Source organism: Apiospora phragmitis (genome assembly GCF_038363925.1).
Source record: "Apiospora phragmitis strain CBS 135458 chromosome Unknown utg000001l:1.0-2902119.0:1.0-2906034.0, whole genome shotgun sequence".
Classification (NCBI taxonomy): Eukaryota; Fungi; Ascomycota; class Sordariomycetes; order Amphisphaeriales; family Apiosporaceae; genus Apiospora; species Apiospora phragmitis.
In genome coordinates, this window is record NW_027117399.1 from 2,547,006 (window position 1) to 2,571,396 (window position 24,391).

The 24,391-nt window shown below is 47.6% G+C and overlaps 4 protein-coding genes across 4 annotated transcripts; 2 read left to right on the plus strand and 2 right to left on the minus strand.

The window, feature by feature from the left end:
• Positions 1–401: 401 nt before the first annotated feature.
• Positions 402–3,006, plus strand: PG994_000778 (coatomer wd associated region; the record flags this gene model as incomplete). The annotated part of the gene is made up of 2 exons (XM_066852187.1): positions 402–1,124; positions 1,192–3,006. 2 exons carry the CDS (start codon positions 402–404, stop codon positions 3,004–3,006), a joined length of 2,538 nt encoding a protein of 845 aa, XP_066722819.1.
• A 1,437-nt stretch (positions 3,007–4,443) lies between these two features.
• On the minus strand, positions 4,444–5,631 carry PG994_000779 (mannitol dehydrogenase domain-containing protein; the record flags this gene model as incomplete). The annotated part of the gene is made up of 1 exon (XM_066852188.1): positions 4,444–5,631. One exon carries the CDS (start codon positions 5,629–5,631, stop codon positions 4,444–4,446), a length of 1,188 nt encoding a protein of 395 aa, XP_066722820.1.
• Positions 5,632–12,071: 6,440 nt separating this feature from the next.
• On the minus strand, positions 12,072–14,927 carry PG994_000780 (Heterokaryon incompatibility protein 6- OR allele; the record flags this gene model as incomplete). The annotated part of the gene is made up of 2 exons (XM_066852189.1): positions 12,072–14,692; positions 14,777–14,927. 2 exons carry the CDS (start codon positions 14,925–14,927, stop codon positions 12,072–12,074), a joined length of 2,772 nt encoding a protein of 923 aa, XP_066722821.1.
• Positions 14,928–20,870: 5,943 nt separating this feature from the next.
• On the plus strand, positions 20,871–22,637 carry PG994_000781 (uncharacterized protein; the record flags this gene model as incomplete). The annotated part of the gene is made up of 3 exons (XM_066852190.1): positions 20,871–20,914; positions 20,980–21,856; positions 21,921–22,637. 3 exons carry the CDS (start codon positions 20,871–20,873, stop codon positions 22,635–22,637), a joined length of 1,638 nt encoding a protein of 545 aa, XP_066722822.1.
• Positions 22,638–24,391: the final 1,754 nt, after the last annotated feature.

The window sequence follows — 24,391 nt, forward strand, 5'->3', positions numbered from 1 at the left end:
GTGGGGCAGAATTGGCAGGCACGGGGGGCCAGGTTGGCTGGACTTGGCCAGCGGGCTTGCTCAATTCAACGTGTCTCCAACTAATTGCAGCTGGCTTCAATCAATCAATTGCGCTGCACCCAATAATTAATTGTACTGAATGCTGGCCAGCGCAGCTCCCTCCTTTTCTCCCTCCCACGTACGATCACGATCAACCGAAAGACGACTTCACGTTTGACGCATTCGGCCTCGCAGTAAAGCTCTCCGAAGGCCTGGGCTTTTTTCGATGCGTCTTGGAGGATAATAAGCTGGCCTCGTAATCCCTATTCAAACCACCAGCTCCACGAAACACACCGACCCCCCAGCTGCCTCATATCCAACTTGAAGAATCGCCGCGCAATTACTCTGCGCCAGCCGCCACAATGCGTCTGGACGTCAAGCGACAGCTCTTCGCGCGCAGCGAACGTGTGAAGGGCATCGACTTCCACCCCCAAGAGCCCTGGATCCTTACCACCCTGTACTCGGGCCATGTCTACATCTGGTCTTACGAGACCCAGCAGGTCGTCAAGACCTTCGAGCTCACCGATGTCCCCGTCCGCGCCGGCCGATTCGTGGCGCGCAAGAACTGGATCGTCTGCGGCAGCGACGACTTCCAGCTCCGCGTCTACAACTACAACACCTCCGAGAAGATCACCTCCTTCGAGGCCCACCCCGACTACATCCGAGCCATCGCCGTGCACCCGACGCAGCCCTTCATCCTGACGGCCTCCGATGACATGACAATCAAGCTTTGGGACTGGGAGAAGGGCTGGAAGTGTGTTCAGATCTTCGAGGGCCACAGCCACTATGTCATGGGACTGGCCATCAACCCCAAGGACACCAACACCTTCGCCTCCGCCTGCTTGGACCGAACCGTTAAGATCTGGAGCTTGGGTTCTTCCACAGCCAACTTCACCCTCGAGGCCCACGAGGCCAAGGGTGTCAATGCCGTCGATTACTACCCCCACTCCGACAAGCCGTACCTGCTCACCACCTCGGACGATAGGACGGTTAAGGTCTGGGATTATACTACCAAGTCCCTGATCGCCACGCTCGAGGGCCACACTAACAACGTTTCTTTTGCCATGTACCACCCAGAGCTCCCGGTAAGTAAAAAACGCCCGCCTCTCTATGGAGCAAGGCCGGCTAGTCTGACCGCGCATTGCATTACAGATCATCATTTCGGGTTCAGAAGATGGCACCATCAGGATATGGCACGCAAACACATATAGATTCGAACAAAGTCTCAACTACGGCCTGGAGCGCGCATGGTGTGTCGCTTACCAGAAGGGCAAACAAGGAGTCGCCGTTGGTTTCGACGATGGCGCTGTTGTCGTCAAACTTGGTCGCGAAGAGCCGGCCGTGTCCATGGATGGATCCGGAAAGTTGATTTGGGCCCGACACAACGAAGTTGTCTCCTCAATTATCAAGGGCGGCGACGCATCGCTCAAGGACAATGCCCCCATTACTCTCCCCACCAAGGATCTTGGGACCTGCGAAGTCTACCCTCAAACCCTCATCCACTCCCCGAACGGCCGATTTGTCTCAGTATGTGGCGATGGCGAATACATTATCTACACTGCGCTGGCCTGGAGAAACAAGGCCTTCGGTTCTGCTCTGGACTTCGTCTGGGCGTCCAAGGACAACAGCAACGATTTCGCTATTCGCGAGTCGGCCACTAGCGTCAAGGTCTACAAGAACTTTGTTGAGAAGACAGGAGGACTCGACATCCCATTCGCGGCTGATGGTTTGACTGGAGGCGTCCTGCTGGGTGTCAAGGGCCAGGGTGGAGTCTCCTTTTACGACTGGGCAACTGGCGGCCTTGTGCGTCGCATTGAGGTTGAGCCCAAGCAGGTCTACTGGTCCGACAGCGGCGAGCTGGTCGCCTTGGCTTGCGAGGATACCTGCTACGTCCTGAGGTTTTCGCGAGAAGCCTATGTCGAAGCTGTCCAAGCGGGCCAGGAAGAGGAGGATGGAGTCGAGGCCGCCTTTGACGTTATCACCGACATCTCCGAGTCTGTGCGGACAGGTGAATGGATTGGCGACTGCTTCATCTACACCAACAGCACGAACCGCTTGAACTACTTGGTTGGAGATCAAACCTACACCGTGTCACACTTCGACCAGGGCATGTATATCTTGGGCTACATCCAGAGGGACTCGAGGATCTACCTTGCCGACAAGGATGTCAACGTCACTTCCTTCGCCCTGTCATTACCCGTCTTGGAGTATCAGACTTTGGTACTGCGCGAGGAAATGGACGCTGCTAGCGAGCTTTTGTCCAGTATTCCCGAGAACGAGATGAACAAGATTGCTCGTTTCCTCGAGGGTCAAGGCCACAAGGAAATGGCTCTTGACGTGGCGACGGACCCAGAGCACAAGTTTGAGCTTGCGTTGAGCCTAAACCAGCTGGAGGTCGCCTTGGAACTGGCCAAGCAGGCCGATGTCGACCACAAGTGGAAGACGGTCGGCGACGCCGCCCTTGCGGGCTGGCAGTTCCCTCTGGCGATCGACTGCTTCACGAACGCCAAGGACCTCGGGTCCCTGCTCCTGATCTACACGAGCATCAACGATCAGAAGGGCCTGGCGTCGCTGGCCCAGCAGGCCGAGGAAGCCGCAGCGCACAACGTCGCTTTCACGTGTCACTGGCGGGTGGGCAACCTCGACGGCTGCATCGACATCCTGACCAAGACAGGCCGCTTCACCGAGGCCGTCCTGTTCGCGCAGACGTACAAGCCCAGCGCGGCGCCCGCGTGCGTGGCTAAGTGGAAGGAGAGCCTCGAGAAGAACAAGAAGGGCCGCGTGGCCAAGATGATTGGCGCGCCGACGGAGGACCAGGAGCTGTTCCCCGAGTGGGATGAGTGGCTGACGCTGGAGAAGAATGGCGGGGCTGCTGTCGCTGTCAATGGCACGAAGAAGGCTGTCGAGGCCCCTGAAGAGCCTGAGCAAGAAGAGGAGGAGGAGGAGGAGGAGGAAGATGAGGAATAGGAAGCCGATTCGTTAAACGATGATGCAGTATAGAGAGGAAGGACGGGAAAAGAACGGACTAGGCTATGGTGGTAGTGCTCTATTCCGGGCTCGAGGTCTGCTGTTCGCATATAGCGTTTAGGCAAAAAACAAGCATTGATCTAGAAATTTAAGACGACCTTGAAGACATGGATGACGGAGTTCATGGTCTTTTGCTCCTGTTCAGGCTGTTCTCTCAGTTTGTGTTCCCAGAACGAATGAATAAAAAGCGAATGTTCTAGAATGTCATCACGTAGATGCGATTGAGATGATGAAGGACCCCTAACGTGAGTGCTAGAGATTCGAGCAGCCGTCGATGATTCTACTGGGCATGGTTCGTTGGCTCATCATGGTGACATGATAATGGCTGGCTGTATCTACCTAGATAATCGGAGCAGGAGGTTCTACTTCGCCATGTCTGTACGCCGTCGCACTAGACAAGAAAACGAGCAAGGACGTCGTCAGATGGGGAGTAAGCAGGTTGCTTCGTTGCTGTCTTCTCTCTCTCTCTCTCTCTCTCTCTCTCTCTCTCTCTCTCTCTCTCTCCCTCTCCCTCTCCCTCTCCCTCTCCCTCTAATTACCCTACCCCCTTTCGAGGCCCGGAGCAGACCAAGAACAGACGTACCGATGTATTATTGATATAATAACTGGTTGAAGAACTACTACATCACCCAAACAAGCGACCAAGCAGTGGTAAGTAAGGCTTGTCTAATTGAATCATACAGCCAGGAGTGTACCACGGTAGTTCGAGGACATGAGTGTTGGGCTACATTATCAGTCGATCATTCCCATTAGACTAAACCAACAGTGTTCATCGCGGAATTAATACATGTAACAAGCGACTACGGAAAGCATCCCGCCGCATGTAAAAAAGGCAAAATCGTTCACAGCCCAAAAAGTTTTCAAAAAAAAAAAAAAAAAAAACTCGCGAGCAGTGTTATAGAAACGAACTAATGAGTGTATATTGCTTCACAATACTTAGTCACATCACGACAAATGACACTTGAAGGTTTTGTTATCGTTTCAATTTTGATGAGGGCCGCCACGCATCCCGGGGCGAGTGCAGAAGCCCTTTTAGCCGAATCTATATACACGAGAACCGTAGTACCGTAGGGACCTGTAAAAATGCTAGGCCCGAGTGCCTAGAAGACAAATCGAGGATCTTGTCTTTCATAGGTATCATAAACCGCAAACGCCGTTGTCCATGCCCTTCCTGATTCCCTTAATAACATAATTCGCACGCACGCCTCGCTGAACAAGCGCCGGTGCAAGAATCGCAAAAACCAAATGCCGTAAAGTCGTTATGGATGAAAAGGTAGAATCGAAGAATCGAAGGTGGAGCAGTAGGAAAGGTGGTTCTGTTTGTGGGATTAAAAAGAAATGTCCACAACCACAGCTCTACTAGAGGCGCTCCGTAATTCAATCTTGACTGTCGGCCTGGACCTTTTCCACGATCTTGACGACGTGCGGATACAGCTTGTCCGAGGTAGTCAGACCGCAGACCTGGGTGACAACACCGTGGGCATCGTTCTCGGCCATGATCTTGGCAAGCTCCTTGCTCTCGTCATCACCCTCAATATCCTGGAAACGGAAAGCCATCTCAGCAGCACTAAGCAGAGCGTCGATGGGGTAGCCCTTCTCGGCCAGCTCAGCAGCGGGAGAGATGAAGCGCTCCTTTCGACTGAGCTTTCGCATGGGGGCACGGCCAACACGCTCGACCTTGTCGGCCAAATGAGGGTTGCTGATACGCATGATGATCTTTTGCTTGTAAGCCTCCTGCTCGTCTGCAGGAATGCCGTGCTTCTCGACGATCAGCTTGCTGGTCTCAGAGAGAGCAGCAGACACAATGGCCTTGATCTCCTTGTCGCGAAGAGCATCATCGACGGTCTCCTTCTGCCTGTTGTAGCCGTGGTAGGCAGCGGTGGCGTGGCCAGTGTTGACGGTGAACAGCTTGCGCTCGATGTAGGGCAACAGGTTATCGACCCACTTGATGCCGTCGATGGTGGGGATGGCGTGGCTGTCGAAGGGAGTGCTCTCGACGACCCACTCGTAGAACTTCTCAAGTGTCACATCGAGGCCGGCATCCTCCTTTTGAGCCGGGACAATACGGTCAATAGCGGAGTTGGCGTAGGCAGCGCGGACGTGGTGGTCCTCGAGGCGGTGCTCGGGGGTGTTCTTGGGGTCCTTGATGTGGCCCGCGAGGGTATCGGTGGCGCCGATGGCGTTTTCGCAGGCAATCACAGCCAAAGGCTGAAGGTCGTGGGATCGCTTGTCGATACCCTTGGCAATGACGGGGGCGATGAACTTGAGGATGTTGGGGCCGACGGAACAGGTGACAACATCAGCAGTGGCAATCTCGTCGACGAGCTCCTCCTCGTTGTACTTGGAGTTGATGGCACGGTAGTTGGTGATTGTCTTGACGTCGGTGCCCTCGGTACCGACTTCGATGACCTTGTATGAGGGTGTTGCGTTCAGTTTGTTGACCAGGTCGTCCATAACATCAGCGAAGATGACATCGTAACCAGACTCGTGGAGAAAGCAAGCAACGAAGCCACGGCCAATGTTGCCGGAGCCGAAGTGAACAGCCTTCTTGTGAGCAGCAAGCATGGTGGAGGCTGATGAATGGTTTTGTGGTTGTGTAGAGTGTAGGAAGTTGAGCGGAGACCTTGTATGAGCTTAAAGTACGAAGCTCAAGTTGACAATGTTGGTTGATGGTTGATGGAAGTGTCAAGAGAGAGAAAGTGAGGTAGTATAAATAATCAAACTCTCAGTGGATTTGTATAGAGACGATCAAATGTGAGAAGTGGGTAGATTGTTGGATGTCGAAGGCGAGGTGGAGAATATGAAGTCAGCGGAGTGAATGGATAGAAAGGTGGGAATGGGGAGATTTATATTCACAGACGGCACGATCGATGTGAAGACAATCGAGTAACTGACACCCTGACTGATGACGGATCTAGGGGATCGATGGGCGGGCAGGCAGGGGTGTGTTCGTGGTGGGCAAGGCAGTCCCGAGTGAATAGTGAGTGAGAGCAGGAGGAATCCACAATGATGCAAGTGAATGCAAGTACCAGAGGAAGGAGGGGTCTGATTAGTCGGTGCCGTTGGGTGCTGGGGGTGGAAGGTTGGGGCAGGATGTCTCGTCTCATTGGCCAGCAAGCCAAAACCAGGCCAATAATAGACGCCCGCTCATTCCGTCAGCGAGTGGTGAGTGCTTTTCGGGCTTGCAAAAACAGTTGATGCAGCTACGGACTACAGGTACATGGTGGGCTTGTCGTCAATGCAACGCAATGCTACCGAACTATCTGCCTTTGATCATCCTTGGCAACCCCCCGTTAGCTTCTTCTGGCTCGTCTGGGCGGTGACTGGGGTTGCCAGGTTGCTGTGCTGGGGTGCTTTGGGGTGTGTCAGACTGCAGTCCAGCCCCCAAGCCCGAGCACCACTGAATTAACGGCCCTTCACCTCAAAGTCAGTGGCTTTTACGGCGCGAGATGGTACCATCTCACCACCCGGATCCTGCCACAAGCCACTCTGCATCAGGCAACCGACAGCTGACAGAGGCCGAGAGGCATTTATTTCCTGGCGATAGCAGTCGGTTTGCGAGATTGGCCCGTATAATCTGCCCATGATGCCGACTTTGTTGTTGCCATGGACATTGACTCATCCTTTCCGCCTGGACGTTAGACGAGCAAGTAGACGCAAATTTTCATTTCTACCAGCTTCCAAAACCCCGACACAGAAGCCGACATCAGTCCTCTCTTGCATCGTGAATGTTGAAATTGATCGATCGAAGGAAGGTGGGGCTCATTTGTCAGGAAACTGTAGTCGTAACTGGCCCAAACGGTTACGCACGCCTTTTCTGGTTTTTTCACGTTCCATTGCATTGTTCCTCTACTCCGACTTCCCACTTCCCCAAAAGAGAATCCACCCCTCCAGCGCCAGTCTTGCAGTGCGTCTTCGACCGTACCACTTTCCCCCCTACTACAATCCAATAGCGCCAATTCCCACCAACAGACCGACAGGACCAAGCCAAGGCAAGGGTGAGGCCACGATGCCACTGGCTACGATGGTCAAACCCAAAGATATCGTCATGGCTTCCTTTTGAACTCCTTTCCTTTTTCACTTCGGTCCAAACCGGACAAGTGTCGCACCTGCCCCGGCTCCCGAAAGTTCGTCACCCTGCAGCAACAAATGTTCACGATAATGCCCAAACCCACGAGCCGTTGAGAAATAAGCCTTGGTCTACACTAGCCATCCAAATTTCATATGTAAACAATTGTCGATCAAATAGCCAAGCGCGGCTATCCCATTATGTATGTAGAAAGGTTTACGCTGAAATCGTCCGTTCCCTGTGGCTAAGGCTTGAAACGTCTCAATCTCGAACCTCCCGGAAGAACTGGACCCTTGAGGTATTGTAGGCGGTCGAGAGTCTGGGGAACCCGTGTATCTTGGATTTGTTGCCTACCACATGCCCTTGCTTCAGATTCTCTGGGGGATGCTGCAGGCAAATGGGTCACGATGGCTGCAGAATGCAATGCTGACTCGCCCGTCTCACAAATGTTTGCGCCAAAATGTAACCGGTGACCGCAACACTACCTAATATCACCCAAGAGTCGTAGTGTCACGCATCTAGGGAAGACGAGATTGCTACACTAAGACGAACAAGCTGCAGGTAGGGTCGTGTCGTGGAGGGGGGACATACATGATACTGGTCCTCTCTCATTTGACATCGTCGGGGGAAACAGGAGGCAGTCACAGAGACAATCGGACTGGCGTCAAATAGCCCGCTCCACTTCACTATCATAGCCGGGCGCAGTGACTGGACTTGCTTGCATGAGACAAGATACAGCACACAGCACCGCACAGCACAGGCTGCGGCTACTATGGTGAGACGGATGAAGAATCCGAACTCGACAATTTGCACACCTCGTTGCTTTCTCGCATCCTCTTGGGATATCGCCTTGGGAACCAAAACATGGCAATTCGACCATGGCAATCTTGCTTTGCCTTGACGTTATCCCGTCTACTTTGGTTCTGCCTGTTCTCTTGTTCCTGTCAATCATGATCCGAATGGGGAATGGGGAACTCTTGCGGCCGCCGACTACCATTCTCAAGCCGCCCGTTCTGGGATCACCCCTCAGTTTTCATCCTCCATAGCCCCTCAATCTGGGGCACCCCTGTCAATGACCTCACTGAGCAGGGCCCAAGTCAAACCACCCAGCGCTGTCTCTTCAGAACCGCTAGTCTGACGACAGCCCTTCATGTCACCATGCATCCGAATCACACTTTCTAACTTCTACCAAATCCCACGATGCGGCTCGGATCCATCCTCAGTGCCAATCTTGGTCGTCTTGGCTTCGTTCGGGGAAAAGACAGATGCGGCCTCTTTTCGTTTGATGCAACAACCTTCGTTATCTGTGTATTCCTCAAAGGCTTCGGCCATCATCCGTCCTCACTAGGTAATTTACACGTATTTGCCAAGCGCCTCACTCCAATCTTCTGCGTCGATTCAACAAACACAATGTCGACCGATGTTTCATCATATATCGGCTTAGATTAAACAAACATTTCCCAGCTTCGGAATTGATGGGACTATCGTTTTGGTTTTTAGGTACAAACAACTCCATTTCGTTGCTTGAAGCGGCCATTCGCAGGAGGTGCCGGCCGTTTTCCCACGTTTCTTTTCCACTCTCCACCCCCAGAGTTTGGCTGCATGGCGAGAACGAACAGTGGAATGCGGTGGTTGATGTCCACTGTAGTTGGAGAGAGAAGCTGGTGGAGAGAAACGCTGGGGGCGGGCACCTTCAGCGTGAGCGGGCTTCTCAGTGGCAGAAGCTGTGGGCAGGCGCCTGTCGCACCGTTTTTTGACACCAGTAGTGTTGCGCCCCACGCACCACAACCCACCTCCTTCACTGCCCCCGCCTTTCCGTTCACCCAGCCAGACCGTCAAAGTGCTGACACATCGATCACGATCCCACGATGCACCGCGTCTCCTGTCCCCCAGTGTTGGTCTCGTCAAACACGTCAGCCTCTTCCCAAGCTCCCCTGGTTTGTTCTACACGAGGCTGCTGGCTGTAACAAGTCTGGCTTCACCTCGTTGGTCCTCTCATGGCCGCCTAACTCTTACCATGTCCATTGAGCCTCGCGCATCCATCAGGCAGGGCCATGATTGCAAGCTGCGAGCTATTACGAATGATGTCTCGAATAGTTTCTTCTTCTTCTGGCAACATTTTCGTCTCCATCGATGACAGCCGGTGCAAACCAACCAAGGCGGACACATTGTCGGGCCCAACCATTCTATTTGGCAGAGTTTCTCACGATTCTTGGCGCATAGTGTCCGGCGGGCGGACTTGGACCGATACCCATGCATCACCCCTTTATCCTGTGTCTTTCCGTAAACACTTCGCCACCGTATCACCAACATCGTGACATCGTGGCATCCTGAGCGGTCTGGCCCTTTCCGTTAGATCATCACCCACTCTTTTCTGATAAGGAGAGTAAAGAATTTCTGACGCTGAAGACTGCGAAAGGCGATGTCAGGAGCCCGAGCTTATCTCGTGTCATTTCTGCCCTACTCCGGCCCGCTCCTTCTGTCCGCAACGTACAATTCCGACACACATGGGTTTGTTTTAGGCAAACTCCTGCTTTTCATCGTGATCCAGGTTTGCAGCCAAGATATCCAAGTCATGACCGGACTGTCTCCACTTGAGCGCGTTCCTTGTTTCGACTCCACTCACATTGTCCTGGTTTCTCGAAGATTCACATGCCGACTTCACGATAGTCCAGCTTGGCCAACGATCCACAAATGCCCTCTCAGTGGCTAGTATCAGTCGAGTGACTCGAGTATGTGCGGATTGCCCACAACTGGACTATCTAGTCTAGCTTATGTCCCCGACTATTGGTGCGTAATCATCAGTGACTACCAACACAGCAATCAAAACCTTGCCCGTCACCTACATCACGGCGGGAGATGGCGATCATCCAGGATGCATCGTGACTAGTTGATACTGCTGCAAGCCCCTTGGGCATCGGTTCTAAAGAACATGTTCCTTCCTCAATTAGATATCCGAAAACTAAGCAAGCTGGTCCTTGAGCGAATTTGTCTCATAAGCATCGGCTTTTCCGGGCCGCTGGGAAAACTTCAAAAAGTCCTTCGCTCGCCAAAGTATGGCAATCCCTTCGTGGCACGCATGCCCAGATACAGAAATAGACAAGGCATGCATGCAGCAGGCTGCCCCTGGAGCATGCGTCTGACAAAACCGCAGTGGAGCCGAGAACAGCCGTCCGAATCACATTGGCCTCTTCCCCCATTCTGATCTCCCCCCCCCGGTCCTGGCACGCACAACAAAGTCAGCGGGACAAGGTCGGTGGGAATGCCACTGCTGCGGCCGCCGGAGACCCTTTAGCCGGTCATTCTCCCCCATGGTGGGGCCGGTTTGACCCGACCTCGACCAGCAGTAAACTCGGCTAAGATAACGACGGCTTACCCTATCCAGATCCCAGAGATACTCCTGTGCATCTGCAACTCACCCATGGTCGTGACCCTTCTTACCGCTGCCCTCTGAAGGAGGCGCTCGTGCGACGTCACGATCAGGCATTCGTGGTCGAAATGCAGCACCCGCGGGATTTCTCGGCGATTTGGTTTCTCTATATGCTTATGCGTTTTAATTTATCACTCTTCCTCTTGTTCTCGTGGTCAGTCATTGTTGCGCTGAAGCTCGGCTCTGTATATCGGCATCATCCTCCAAAGACAGTTGCACCGGGAAATGACACCTTGGCAACGGACAAAGCCGCTCGTCGCTACCGAATCCAGCGTTTAATATGAATTGGAACAAGATGTCACTGCCCAACTGGTTCATTCCACGGTTTGAGGCAAGGTCTTGTCTGTATCCTGCTGACTTTGGAGTGGTGAACACAATTTGAGGGCTGTAATAAAATAACGCGGCAAAAATATCACCACACGAGTCGGCTGCTTTTGCGGCTCGTGTGGAGACGACATACAACCATTTTCCCACCACCAAATCGCCATCTTTCCCACTGTTGCAAATGACATGGCATGAGTCCTTACTGAAGACTCTTTTATTTCTGTTAACATATCCCTACTGCCCGGTGAGAAATTATTATCCACCCTCGCCAGAGGTATTTTTGGCAAGAATCTTCACTCGCGCATGCTTCTTGCGATAATTTGGCGATCATCAATGAGAAAAGCTACAGTGTGTGGCCGTATTCTCCCATATAGTGTATCGGATGCTCTGGCTTATGATGCACTCGAAGATCAGGCATAGGTTCTCTATGATGTTTCCAGTGTCCGCAAATGTGAACAGGATACCGAGAACAAACGAAGTCTCAAATCATCGATAATATTCGTGGCCTTGGGTATATAGATAGTACTTGTTACCGTTCCTGTATATCTTATATCGCTCGAGAGCCTTCGGAAGGGCCTGTATAATATCAGACAAGGTTATTTGAACTGGAAGTCATTTCCTTTTCCGTACAGTCCGCTTGGTGAAGAGATTCTCAAAAGCACCCATACACGCGGGTAGGAAATCCATAGCACCTCTTTTAAGCCCGTACACTGACAAGTGTTCTATGGCCACTGCCTCTGAGAACCAATGCACTGGTAGGTAAATAACCACTGGCCACTTTGTATGATATGTGAAAAGGGGCAGAAGTGGCATTAGAAGCCATATTCCAGCAACAGTCGATGCATCATGCCCCCCTGATTTCGGGGCTGTAGACTTGACTTCTCAGCAGTATAGGCCCTTCACCGTCTCCAATTGCAAGGAGACCGCATTGAGGATTCTCCATATGCCATCAAGAGTTCATCCTTAATATGTGGCGCGGCGGAACGCTGGCAAAACCGTCTATATCACCCGTAAAGGCATTGAGAAGGTATCCGCTGGATCAAAAATACTATAGTCCGTGGACCATAACCAAAACTATGCTGGAACCAAATGAGCTTGAGTTGATGGATGGGAAGGTGATTCAACAACCTCGTATTGGTATTGGCAAGAAGGCCCAATGAGGGCTTCTGATGGGACAACTAGCTACACAAGAGTGAACACAGACAGCTCTCGACCTTCCCTCGTCTGCTTTTCGTAGTAACTGCCCTGCATAGCGCCCATGACAAAACATTCGCCGACGAACTGGTACTTCCGGCCACCCTGCGCCTCCTTGACCGCTTCCCCGGGCTCTTCTTCTTTGGCTTCTTCTTCTTCGTCGTCTGGGATCGGGCGCAAGAGGTAGGGCACTTTCCCACCGCTCAACAGTACGACGACGTCGCCCACCCTCGCGGGCCACGGACACAACCCCTTCGTCTTCCCGTTATCGGTCCCGACGAAGAAGAACGGATCGAGACAGGCCGGACACCCCACATCCGCCGAGCACCGCACCAGCGGCGCCGACGCGTCACCCGAGAGCGCCGCGAAGCTGTACGCCTCTTCTCCTTCGGAGGAGGAGGAGGAGGAGGAAGAAGAGGGCTGCCGCTGCTGCTGGTAGTAGCGCGTGTGGGCGGCGACGTGGTCCACAAACGGGCCCATCGACGGTTCCAGCAGGCGGTGCAGGATCCGCTCCCGCGGACGGTGGTCGTGGGGGCGGTCCGACTGCGGCCACCACGCGTTCCAGAATTTGAAGATGCCGGCCGGGTCGAAGGTGCGGTCGAAGGCGCGGAGCAGCGAGGCGGCGGGCTTGGTCATTAGGTCTTGGTCGTCCTGCGGCGGCTGGGGCTGGGGCCAGCTTCGGTTTCTGGGTTTGGTGTTGCTTTTGGGCCTGCTGCTGTTGTTGTTCTTGATGTTTTTGAAGGCGGGGGCCGGGATGTGGTTATCCAGGGCAAGGTAGGTGATCTCCTGGATCTCACAGATCTGGTAACCGCGAAGTTTCAGTTGCAGTCGATCTCGATGCTCCCCGCCACCACCACCGCTGTTGACGCCGGCAAGAGGCTGGGTAATGAGTTCGAGGTCCGGTATGGAGTCATCGGACGCGGTGTAGCGATGCTCGTTGAGCAGGGCTGCTTCGCCCCAGGTATGTTTCCCATCGACACCCAGTGCCCACGTTGGCGAGGAGAGCTCTGGCTGACAGGCATCGTGCGATGTGCGCCGCCAGGTCCGCCCTGGCTGGCAGTGCGTCCAGGACAGGATGTCGAGGCTGAGGTACTCGGCGATCCACCATCGCGTGAAGTCGGCCATGACGGTCCCGATCGGGGTCGCGTAGTCTGGTCTCAGGGGCTGTGGTATCACTTGTCTTTTGTCTCTTTCCTCTTCCTGCTGATCGGCGGCAGTCTCCCGGCCGACGGGTAGCAGTGCGAACAGCTTGTCTTGGGCCACCGTGGCTTGTAGGCTTAGCCCGTGCAGGAACACGCACAAAATGCACATGCGCCCGTCGGCACAGGCGATACACTCGGGCGTCTGGCGGCTCTCGAGCAGGACGTTCCAGACCGAAGGCATGGTGACGGCGGGTGCCAGGTTGTAGGGATGGTTAGCCGCGAACTCGATGCTCGAGAGTATATTGTTGGCGTGAATGACCTCGTCCCAGGGTACCAATTCCGGTCCGCACCGCACCACGGCCCGAGAAGGACAGAGTGCTTCCTGGATCACCCAGACGCGGCGGAACCATGGGTTCGAAAAGAGGCACGATAGCAGCTGGGACAGGGTTGGGGAGCCCTTGAGCGGGCTCGCCGATTGACGTACCTCTCCGGACCATGTCCTGAGGTGCCGTTGGAAGATGGCGCCTAGGTCGCCCTGATACGACGCTCCGGGGCCCCTACGGTTTTTGAACCGTTTCTTCAAGTGCTGCAGCCCGACGATATGTCGCGTCCCTGTACATCTACATCCTTCCCCTCCTATGCAAACGGTCTCTCTGTCGTTATTGTAGATATCCCGCACAACAGCGAGAGCCGCCGCAGTGGCACGGTCGGCCGCGCCTAGCCATATATGTACCATGGATGCTTCGGAGTAGACTCTGGCCATGAGCCCGACTTGTTGTGTTTTCTCGCCTCGGTCGCTTTGATTGATGCATAACTGATCAATCCACAGTCGACGGGCCTTGTCTGGTAGTCGGAGTTGCCTCAATGCTTCAACAATGGATTGTGCTACTGGGATGGACAGGGACGACCCCCCAACGGGCTCTACGTCAATGGTAACATCCTCCGTCTTGTCACTGTCGCCCCAACAATACGATAGCGGCTCAAACTCTTCTTGCTGTCCTAGGCGTAAGTGGTGGAGAGAACAAAAGACAGGATCATCATGATTCTCAGCCGGTTGTAGAAGCAGGACTCGAATCTCGTCCCGCGTACTTTGAAGACTTTTACCGTGCAGCCTCTTGTTGCTCTGGACAAGTTCCTGCGGCGCGGATAATGACGGGGCTCTATCTTCGAACTGATAACCTATTGTCATATGGGCCTCGCGGACGATGTTCACCCAGCCTTGGAGTTTGGCCCGGGGGATAATCTGGATCACGTCCCCCGGAAGAAGAGCCGCCAGCCAGTTCAGCTTGGCCAACGTCGACTTCTCGCCCCAGCGGGCCCAGCGGGCATGGTGCGGGAGGAACTCGGGGAAGTCGCGCTTATTGATGAACAGGGTAAAGTTGGGCAGGGAGCTGCGGTTGGGTGGTCGACGCACCGCGGCGTCGAACCAGGTCGACGATCGGTTCACACCGTCCTGGCCAGCCCGGCCTGACGGATTTGGTAAGTAAAGTACTTATGCAGTAAACCTAGCTAGGTAACTTTAGAAGAAGAAAACAGGCTTTAGATAGTTACCTTGATCACGTGAGTATACATGGTATTTAATGAATGTTACGGCGATGGCGTTGTCGGGCACTGTCAGCTCGAGGTAGGGCCTGTCCGGGCAGTGCTGATGCACCGTACGGAGGTCGATACGCTCGGCCGAAACTTTGGCGTCTTGGATCATAGTCGCAGGCGATAAATCAAGAGTGGGTAATCAACCGCAATCAAGCATCTCCGGGGCACTGTTGCTGTACTGTTCCATCCTGCTTGTGCCGCCCAGCCCTGGCGATGACGTGGATTTGCAGGCCTGATGATCAGCTTGGCTTACCCCACGTGACCACAAGTCAGATGTCTGACAGCTGACAGGTACGATATCTCTACACTTTGGCAGCTGCCGGACCGACACCACTGCTAAAAGGGGTAACCTCCGGCCAAAAGGGGCAACTTCCGGAGAACCGTCATCTTTACCATATGGGAATTCCTATATAGCTTTCCAATTGGGGAACCGGACATACCTCGAATAGGATTCCTTGAAATTTGATAATTCTTAGTCCGTGCAACCTTTCTCCGTCTTTTCCTTTGCCCCGTCGTTGATGACAAAAGCCTCCCCTCGAAACAGTTGCCGCTAACCAAAAAGGAAATTAAACTGTAAAGTGAGAAAAGGGAACGAAATATCTATCTGTTGAGACTTGACCATGCCGTCGCAACCTGAGACTCTTTTCCCTCGCGGGTAAAACGGCCATTGTCACGGGCTCCGGTCGCGAGTTCAGCATAGGGGCCAGTATTGCGACCACGCTTGGCCGCAACGGGGCCTCTATCGTTTTGAACTACCTTAGCGACAGCTCGGGGACGTAGGAGGAGGCGTTGGCGGCGTAGATGCGGACCGAGTTTGGCGTTGTGGCCGTGGCGGTCCGGGCTAATTTCGAGACGCCCGAGGGAGCGAATAGTTTAATAAAAAAGGGTATAAGGCGGTTAAATATAAATAAAATAAATCTTTTTAATAAATCTTTTTTTTAATAATATATAATAATTATTATTAATTTTAAATAATTAATTAAACGATATTATTTTTATAATAAATAATATAAAGTTTTATATTTTTAATAAAAGTTTTAATATTTTTATTAATAAAATTTATAAATATTTCTTTATTAGTATATTCGTATTAATATAAATACTTTACGCTATATTATTATATATATTACCCGGCGGCCGTATTATTAATATTATTAATATTTATTTTATAACGCCGTTAAAGCCGTTTTTAATTTATTAATCGTTATTTAAGCCGGCGAAATAAGTTTATTTTTTTAATTTTTTTAAAGTTTTATTTATATTTAATATTTATAAGAATTAATTATAAATTTAATTAATAATTCGGCCGTTTATATAATATTATCGTTAATTCGATAACGCTTAAGCTTATAGCGACGGAATATAACTATAAATACGTCGCGGATTATTTAAAAAATAAAACCCCGTAAAATATATAATTAATAAAACGTGTACGACTTATTATTTAAATATTATAAATAATATTACGGATATAATATTATTATTTACATAAAAAAAAGCTATTAAATTACGAGCTAATATATTAATATTAATAAAGAAATAATCGGATTTTAACTCGATTCGTTTAAAAGGGGAGAAATAATTTTAAAATCTAATTAAAAGAAATTTTTTATCGTATTTAAATAATTAATTATAATAAGTCGTATTATTATATATTATTTCGTTAAAAAGTAATATTGTTTTAATTTATTTATTAAATTTTATATTATTAAATAAAGTAATAAAAAATAATTTTTCGTTTAATAATTAAATATTAATTAATAAATAAAAAGATATTATAATTTATACAATATTATTTATTATATAACTTAATTTATAAAATATTATTCCTATTATATATTTATTTAATAAGAAATTTAATTATTTAAATAAATAAATAAAATAATATAGTTTTATATAATAATATTTATTAATTTATATAAATTAAATATTAAATATATTAAATTTTATCATAAATTTATTCGAAATTTAAATTCTTTATTTTAAATTCGATTCGATACTATTCTAATTTAATTCTTACTTTTTTAATCCTATTAAAAAGCCCTCTTTTTAAAGTATTAAGCCGCCACGATAACTAACGTACGCCGTAAGTAAGTCTCGTACTAGTTAATAATAAAAATATCTTATATTAAAATAGCCGTAAAGCGTAACTATTTAAGTCCGCTATAAAGATTTATAAATAACTATTTATTAAAATAATTTATTAAATAAGCTCTCGTACGTACGGTAATTCCGGTTTTAATCAGGGTTTAATCGTTTTTATTCTATTATTCATATTTATTTTAAATACGAGCTACGAGGGGTATCGTATACCTCTTTTAATGAAATAGGAAAGGGGTTCGTGCGCGTAGGTACGTGGTACTTTTTTTAGAGTAATATGGATAGCTTCAGTTCTAGCTATTCTAATATAATTATTAATACGTTAAATATATACGTTACCTTTTAAAAATTTATTTAAATCGTATCTTTATATAAAAGCTTTTATATAAATGTTTTATACGTTTATAATACTTTTATTATATTAAAATATATATAATTATTATATATTTTATATTTTAAATAAGGCTATTAAAATAGCAGGAACTAAGGTTTTTTATATTATTTTAAAAAAGGTATTACGTACCTACGCGTACGAACCGCTTTCTTATTTTATTAAAAGGGGTATACGATACCCCTCGTAGCTCGTATTAAAAATAAATATAAATAATAAAATAAGAACGATTAAACCCCGATTAAAACCGGAATTATTATACGTACGAGAGCTTATTTAATATTAATTAATAGTTATTTATAGCGATTATAAATTAATAAGAGTAAAGAAATAGTTTTACGCCTTTATTAATATAAGGGCGACCGTGTTAAGGAGCCTCGAGAATTTCCGCCCGTTAGAGATTCGGAGGAAGAGCCGAATTAAATTAACCGTACGAAGAGGAACCCCTTTTTTTAAATATATATTATAAGGAGGAGACTAGGTTTTAAATTATACGCGAAACTAGCTAAGCTATATATAATTATATATTTAAATAACTTTATTATACGATTTATAAGATAATAACCCTTATTAAAATAGAGTTAATTACGGTCGGCGAATCGAGATCGAGCCCGGACGTACCGAACTTAGATAGACCGACGACTTTAAACCTCGAACTACTTATATATAAAAAAGTTTCTTAAAATACCGGGATCCTTTTAATAGTTTAAAAAAAAATATTAACCTCGCTTTTTAAGAACTCGAACTTTTAAAAGTATTTTCCGAAGAGATAACACCCGAATTATTTATAACGTACTTCGCATAATACTTTTTAAAATACTATATATTAAAAATAAAAAGAACGTTCTTTTAAAAGGCGTTTAATATAGAGTTTAAAAAATAGACCGAATACTAATTCGGTTAAATTAATTACATATTTTAAAAAGAGCTCTATTATTACCTCAAGGGAAACGGAGTTAATATACCGATAGGCGGATCTTTTAAAAGCAAGCTCGCACGATTAATACCACCGGCCGCTCCCGCACACCAACAGGACCGACCGGCAGAACCGACTTCGGAAACCCGAAAAGAGGATGTTCCACACTCTTCCCCAGAACAGACAGTCGAACAACCGCCGCCTAAGCGAGAGACTCCCGGTCTCCGTACGGAGCAATCGTCCGCGACACCACGGGACACTCTAGGCCCGACGTCCAACCCTGGATTCCCAAGTACCCAAGCGTCGTAAGACATTGTCCTTTTTCCTTCTCCGACTCCGATACCGCCGGATTAGACGGCACGATTATCTGGTCTAGCGTACGTCACGGAATACGATATCCCTCCAAGCCGAGCTATTTATAACGGCAAAATCGATCAGAATAAGGTCGTCACCTTCTCGAAGGTGTGGAGGAAGGAAAAGAACTATACCGGCAAGCCGTACGACATCTTCTGCGATAGAGTACGGATGTTCATCGGAACATGCCGACGGCTAGATATACCAGAAGATTAATACTATATAGTTTTTTTTAAATATTCTTTCCGGCCGTGCGGAGGTATTTTATTTTAATTATATCGGATTTAAAAAGAGATAAAACGAGATATATTATTTAATAAACTCGTATTTTAATATATTAATAAATTACGTATAATATTTTACGGATTAAATAATAACTTTTTTTATATAAATAAAAAGTAAAAACGTTAAGAAATAAAAAGTAAAAACGTTAAGAAATAATTTATTAAAGTTTTAAAAATCTTATTAAATAAGTTTTAGCTCGTATAACGAGCCTTTAAAAAAGGATTCGAAAAAGAGATCGTTTTTTATACTTCCGTTATAAAAACCTGTCGAGGAGTTTTAAAACTTTTACTAGCCTTTATTTATTAAAAGCTAATATATAAAACGTTATTTTTAAACCTTCGTATATTATTAAATATAATAACGGATTAAAAAATCTCGGAACGATACTTAACGGAAAAATTATATCGAAACCCGGCTAAAAATACGTATTTAATTAATAAACGGTTTATAAATAACCGTACGAAAGAAAACCGACTAATTTACAGTAATAAATTACCGTATAATAGCCGACCATTAGGATAAGAAAGTAGCTAGCGACCCGTTAATACCTTCTAGCTAAGGCTATCGTACAGGAACCGGCAGTTCGAACGAGGAACCTGCCGAATCTACTATAAGTAAAGCTATTAATTAATAAACCACCTAGTCGAAAAACGAGCCCGTATAATAATTTAATACCTTTAAGTATATAATAACGTTAAACAGGATCTCCTTACTTAAGAAGAATACGGGGATTTCGTTTAAAATTAAAAAAGGAAAAAAAGAGGAGTTAAAAAACAACGAAAAGGAGTATAACTATCTCGATCTAAAAGATACACAATAAAGCATTACTTACTTAACGGACGCCGCGTTCTATTATCGACTTATTAGCGAGGATATTTATTTAATAAATATTTAATTAAATTAGGAATAATAAACGAAAAAAGAGAGATTTTAAAGATTTATTAAATCGACGGCCAAAATAACCCTATAGACGCCCTTACTAAGAAATCTTTAAATAAAGCCTTCGAATAGCTAGTATTAATTAATAGGTTAACTATACGTATAGAAGCGTACGTCGAGAGACTAGATTCGTACGGCGAGTAAAAAAGAGGAGAAAAAGAAAGATATATTTTTCTTTAACGGGGTATAACGTATCGCGATATATAATAATACCCTTATTATTATTACTATTTTTATTATTATTATTACTTTTAATTAATAACGGGGAAGTAATATATATTAATATATAATAATTTTCTTCATTATTATTATTATTAAAAGACTTATCACTTAATTAAGTTAATATTAAAAAGGTATAGTATTACTTATACGGCTTAAATAGGCACCGAATATCGGATTAGTGTAACCTATTCGTACGAAACCTTTACGAAGGGAAGACTCGTTTTAAAAAGGGGAGCTACTTTTAAGTTTATTATTAAAATAAAGACTGCCAGTATTAAAATAATAAGAACTAAAGTTTTTTATATTACTTTAAAAAAGGTGCTACGTATTTACGCGTACGAACCCCTTTCTTATTTTATTAAAAGGGGCATACGATACCCCTCGTAGCTCGTATTAAAGATAGATATAGATAATAAAATATAATAATTAAACCTCGATTAAACCTAGAACTTATACGTACGTATAAAAGCTCATTTAATAATTACTTTTATAAATATAATTTATTAATACTTTATTTAAAATCTAAAACGATATCCGTTAATTAGCGAACTTTTAAAAGGTAACGTATACTCCCTAAAGTATTAAACATTAAATACTAGGCTCGCCGAGGGTGGTATTCGAGAGCAACTATAAATAAGGGGGGGGGGGGCTAAAATAGCCTTAAAGAAGTAAAAAACCTATACCTCAGGCGGAGAGGAGGAAATTACGTAATTAATAAAGAATATATATTATAATAACGACCGATTATAATCTATATTTCTAATTTATATCTCTATCTTATAGCTTTTTACGAAAACATCTTATATATTTATTATTTTATAAGCGTTCTCGGCACCCGGCTCGCCATGCCTAAAAACAATCACGAATCGCCATCACAAGTCGAATTCTAGTCCACGAAGTACGTACCTTCTATCCAATTCACATCTGGACCAGCTAGAAACTGACTAGTCGCAGCACGCCCGTTTTGTCATGGTTGTGGCAAATCAGAGCAAGCGGCTGCGAGAATGAGGTGCAGATTGCATCCTGTGATGCAAACCTCATCGAACGTAACCGTATCAGGCCTTCCTTTTGGCAGGAAATGAACGAGGGCTCCATGGGAACGTCCGATCTGGCCTTCGGCCTGTTTGACCGGTATGGCCGCGTGAGCCGCAAGTACGTCGATCCTGGCTTCAGACGAGGTACAGGCGCTTGGGGCCGTGAGCTAGACCGGGGCGACATCCTTTTCATCGATGAGCTCACCGTGTACTCTCAAGCCAGTCGTCGTCGTGGCGTGGGCACGAAACTTGTCGAGGAGGTTCTGAAACATGTCCGTAGGGAGACAGGGCAGAAAATTCATTCTGCTGTGTTGGGTGTCGGGTACCTCAACCGATACGTGGATGGAACAGATACGGACGAAGCCATGAGGCATTTGACAATTTCGAGGCGATTCTGGCGGTCGTTGGGGTTCCGAAGGATAGGGACCTCTCGCTTTTACGCCTTTACAGACGATGTGGGCCACCCTTCCCGACATTTGGATTCCTCGGAGGATTGGGATCCGCCACAACACAAGCCCGCTATCTCTCACGATGTTCTGCGGGCCAGTGCAATCCTATTAAGCTTGACAACGAGGACCCCAAATGAAGAGGACCTCCGTCAGCTAGAGGGAGTCTTTCGTGAACGTGCTGAGGATAAGCGCTGGTTTGCCACTCTTGCCAGTGATGAGAGCAGTAACACTGTGCTTCACCTGGATGCAATGGAACGTGGCCTGGAGGTGATGAAATACATTGCCACTCGCTGTCCCGATTTGGCAGCTGCTCGCAACAAAGAGGGAGAGACGCCATTTGAAGCCTTGGTGTTTTTCATGGAGCTACTAAGGACCAGGGCAGGATATTTCACCGAACTTGAAGTGGTGTCAGATCGTTTCAAGGGGTTCAACCAACGCACCATTGCCTGTGTCGGGTTCCTCTCTGGGGGGGACCGAGGTGTTCGACCTTACTCAGCTCTCGCGGAAGAAGATCTCTCACATATCATCCGCTGCCGATGAGCAGGCTCGTCTGATCCATCCTGAAGCAGATGCTATCCGCTATTCCCTACGACTCAGGTATGGTTGCACCTGCGGGGAGTGCATCGGAGGATTCCTGAGCCCAAGAATGAGAGAAATGCTCATAGGAGAGTCTGTAGCTCTGGTTTATGAGGATTGGGATATGATGGACGAGAAATGCTGGCTTTCGCCAGGAATAGGAATGTTGTTGGGACAAGTTAACAAGTGTCTGCACAAAAGTATGATTCCGAACGAGAAGAACATCGTCGAATCGTTATCACACGAAGAGCGACATATTTTGGAGAATTTCCTGGAAGAAGGGAGTACTGTGGGCTCCGTGGCTACCACTTTCTTCGAGAAAATACTCAGTGGCCCAGTTTCCGCGAACGCGTTAAACCAGAGCCGCCAGGGAACTGCTACCAACACAACCCTCCCGGAATGCCGCAATGACCTCGAGCTGGGTTTCGTTAGTGGTATGTGTGGATATAAGAGAGTGTCGCCAGGCCGTCAGTATTATCATGATGCAGAGAAGGAGGAGGAGGATGACGAGGATTACGATGATGACTACGCTGGCTACGATAATGTATTTTAGTATTTACACAATCAAGGGCGCCTATCACTAGACTCGAAAAGACCCCGAGCTGCGAGGAGCAAGGAGTGGGAGCCATCTGCAACATGTCTTTTGTGTTATTCTTCGAGGGGCATATCCTAATCTGATCTTACCCTTTCCCACACAGGATTGCTCAAGTTCATGGCACCGTTCTTTTCAACTACACCACAGCTTGGTAAGGTTTTTGGGCTAAATTCGTCCTCAAAAGTACATTTTACTCACAGTCTACGGCTAGCCAACGGTACGAAACAAATTATATTATACAACAGGGCTGAAGGAAAGTGCGTGTTCGCTCTATGGGTCGACGACAAGTAGATCTGATGGTTTCCGAAGAAGAGTAAAGAGAATGTTCTTCTCAAGCTGACTTGCCTCTCGTACCCAGACGAGTGTAACCCGTTACTCTAATTGAAATTGAATCCTTCCATTCTTCCGGTTCCGAGCAACACCTTCCCGCTTGAAATGCAGTTCACGGCCTAAGGCTTTATGCGGTTCCTTTTCCGTCATCCGGCCAGCTTGGGATAGCAGAGGCGGTGTTTCCTCCGTGACGACCTGCGCGACAGCCTGTGAGGCGTCTCCGAGCATTGACGTTCGGGTCCGAGAAAAACAAAACGACCATCGTGGCAACGACAACGATGTGTATCACAATCATATAGGTAACGCTAATGAGGCCGGTCCAGCGGACCGGGATCGGGACCGTCTCGGACATAACGTTACGATACGTGCGTGGAAAGGTCGAAGACGCGCGAGCTACCGCAGTATGCCATCATGTAAAGCATCGTCGACGGGGTCTGGACGTTTTCTCTACTACTATCCGGCTGTATTGGTTAATTCATTCTGCAGGAGAGTCGTGGGACTCTGGAGCCATGCTTGCAGTGGAGCTGAGTCTCTGCTGGCAGAGGTTGGAGGGCACAGCACTGGCAGCATGTAGGCAGACAAGATAAACAAGTTCAAAGACAGGGGAACTAAGGATTGGTGTCACGAGCCTCCTAGCTATATATTAAAGTCGAGTAATCTGAAACCATTTACACTGGAGGTGGGCATATGTTTTAGACCACTACATGTCGTGATATTCAAGGCGTCTTTTAATTCAAAGTTTGTACGCCTGTGAAATTGATGTCCTAGACTTATCACCGGATGAGGTTTAATAATCCTGGATATTTCCAACTGCGGCTAGCTGCATGGCGTAACCAGAAAAGGTATGCGACTGTACAGCGTACCCAAAGCTCGAATTCGGTGGGTGGTGTAGTGTCCACTGAATATTTCTATCTTTATACATACATGTAAGGAGTTTCTAATCATTGGAGACTTGCCTTTCCTGCCCCCAAAGCACGGTCAATTCCCACGCACAGTGGGACTGTGGCGTCCTATATGTGTCTATACATAGTAGCATGCGCGGCTGATCAGTCACTACTACTGCGATAAGAGGGCGCAGCTGGAATGCTGGGTGGGGGTGGCAAATGGCACAGAGGGACGCCTCATGCGAATCAACACCAATAGATTTACTGGGATTATTCCCTGTTCCCATTCAAGTACTTTGCTTTTCCCGGCTTCTGCCCATTTGTAATCCAATCGGAAGCTGCAAGTGAAGCATAGCACGTTCTCCCGAAACATGTACCACTTGAGCAACCGCGCGCGCGTAGCACTGCATTATCCAGGTTGCATTATGTCCGATCGAGCCATAATCACTTGAAGGGGCAGAATCCGGACTCGAAACAAGGGTTTGTTCGTTTTCTATC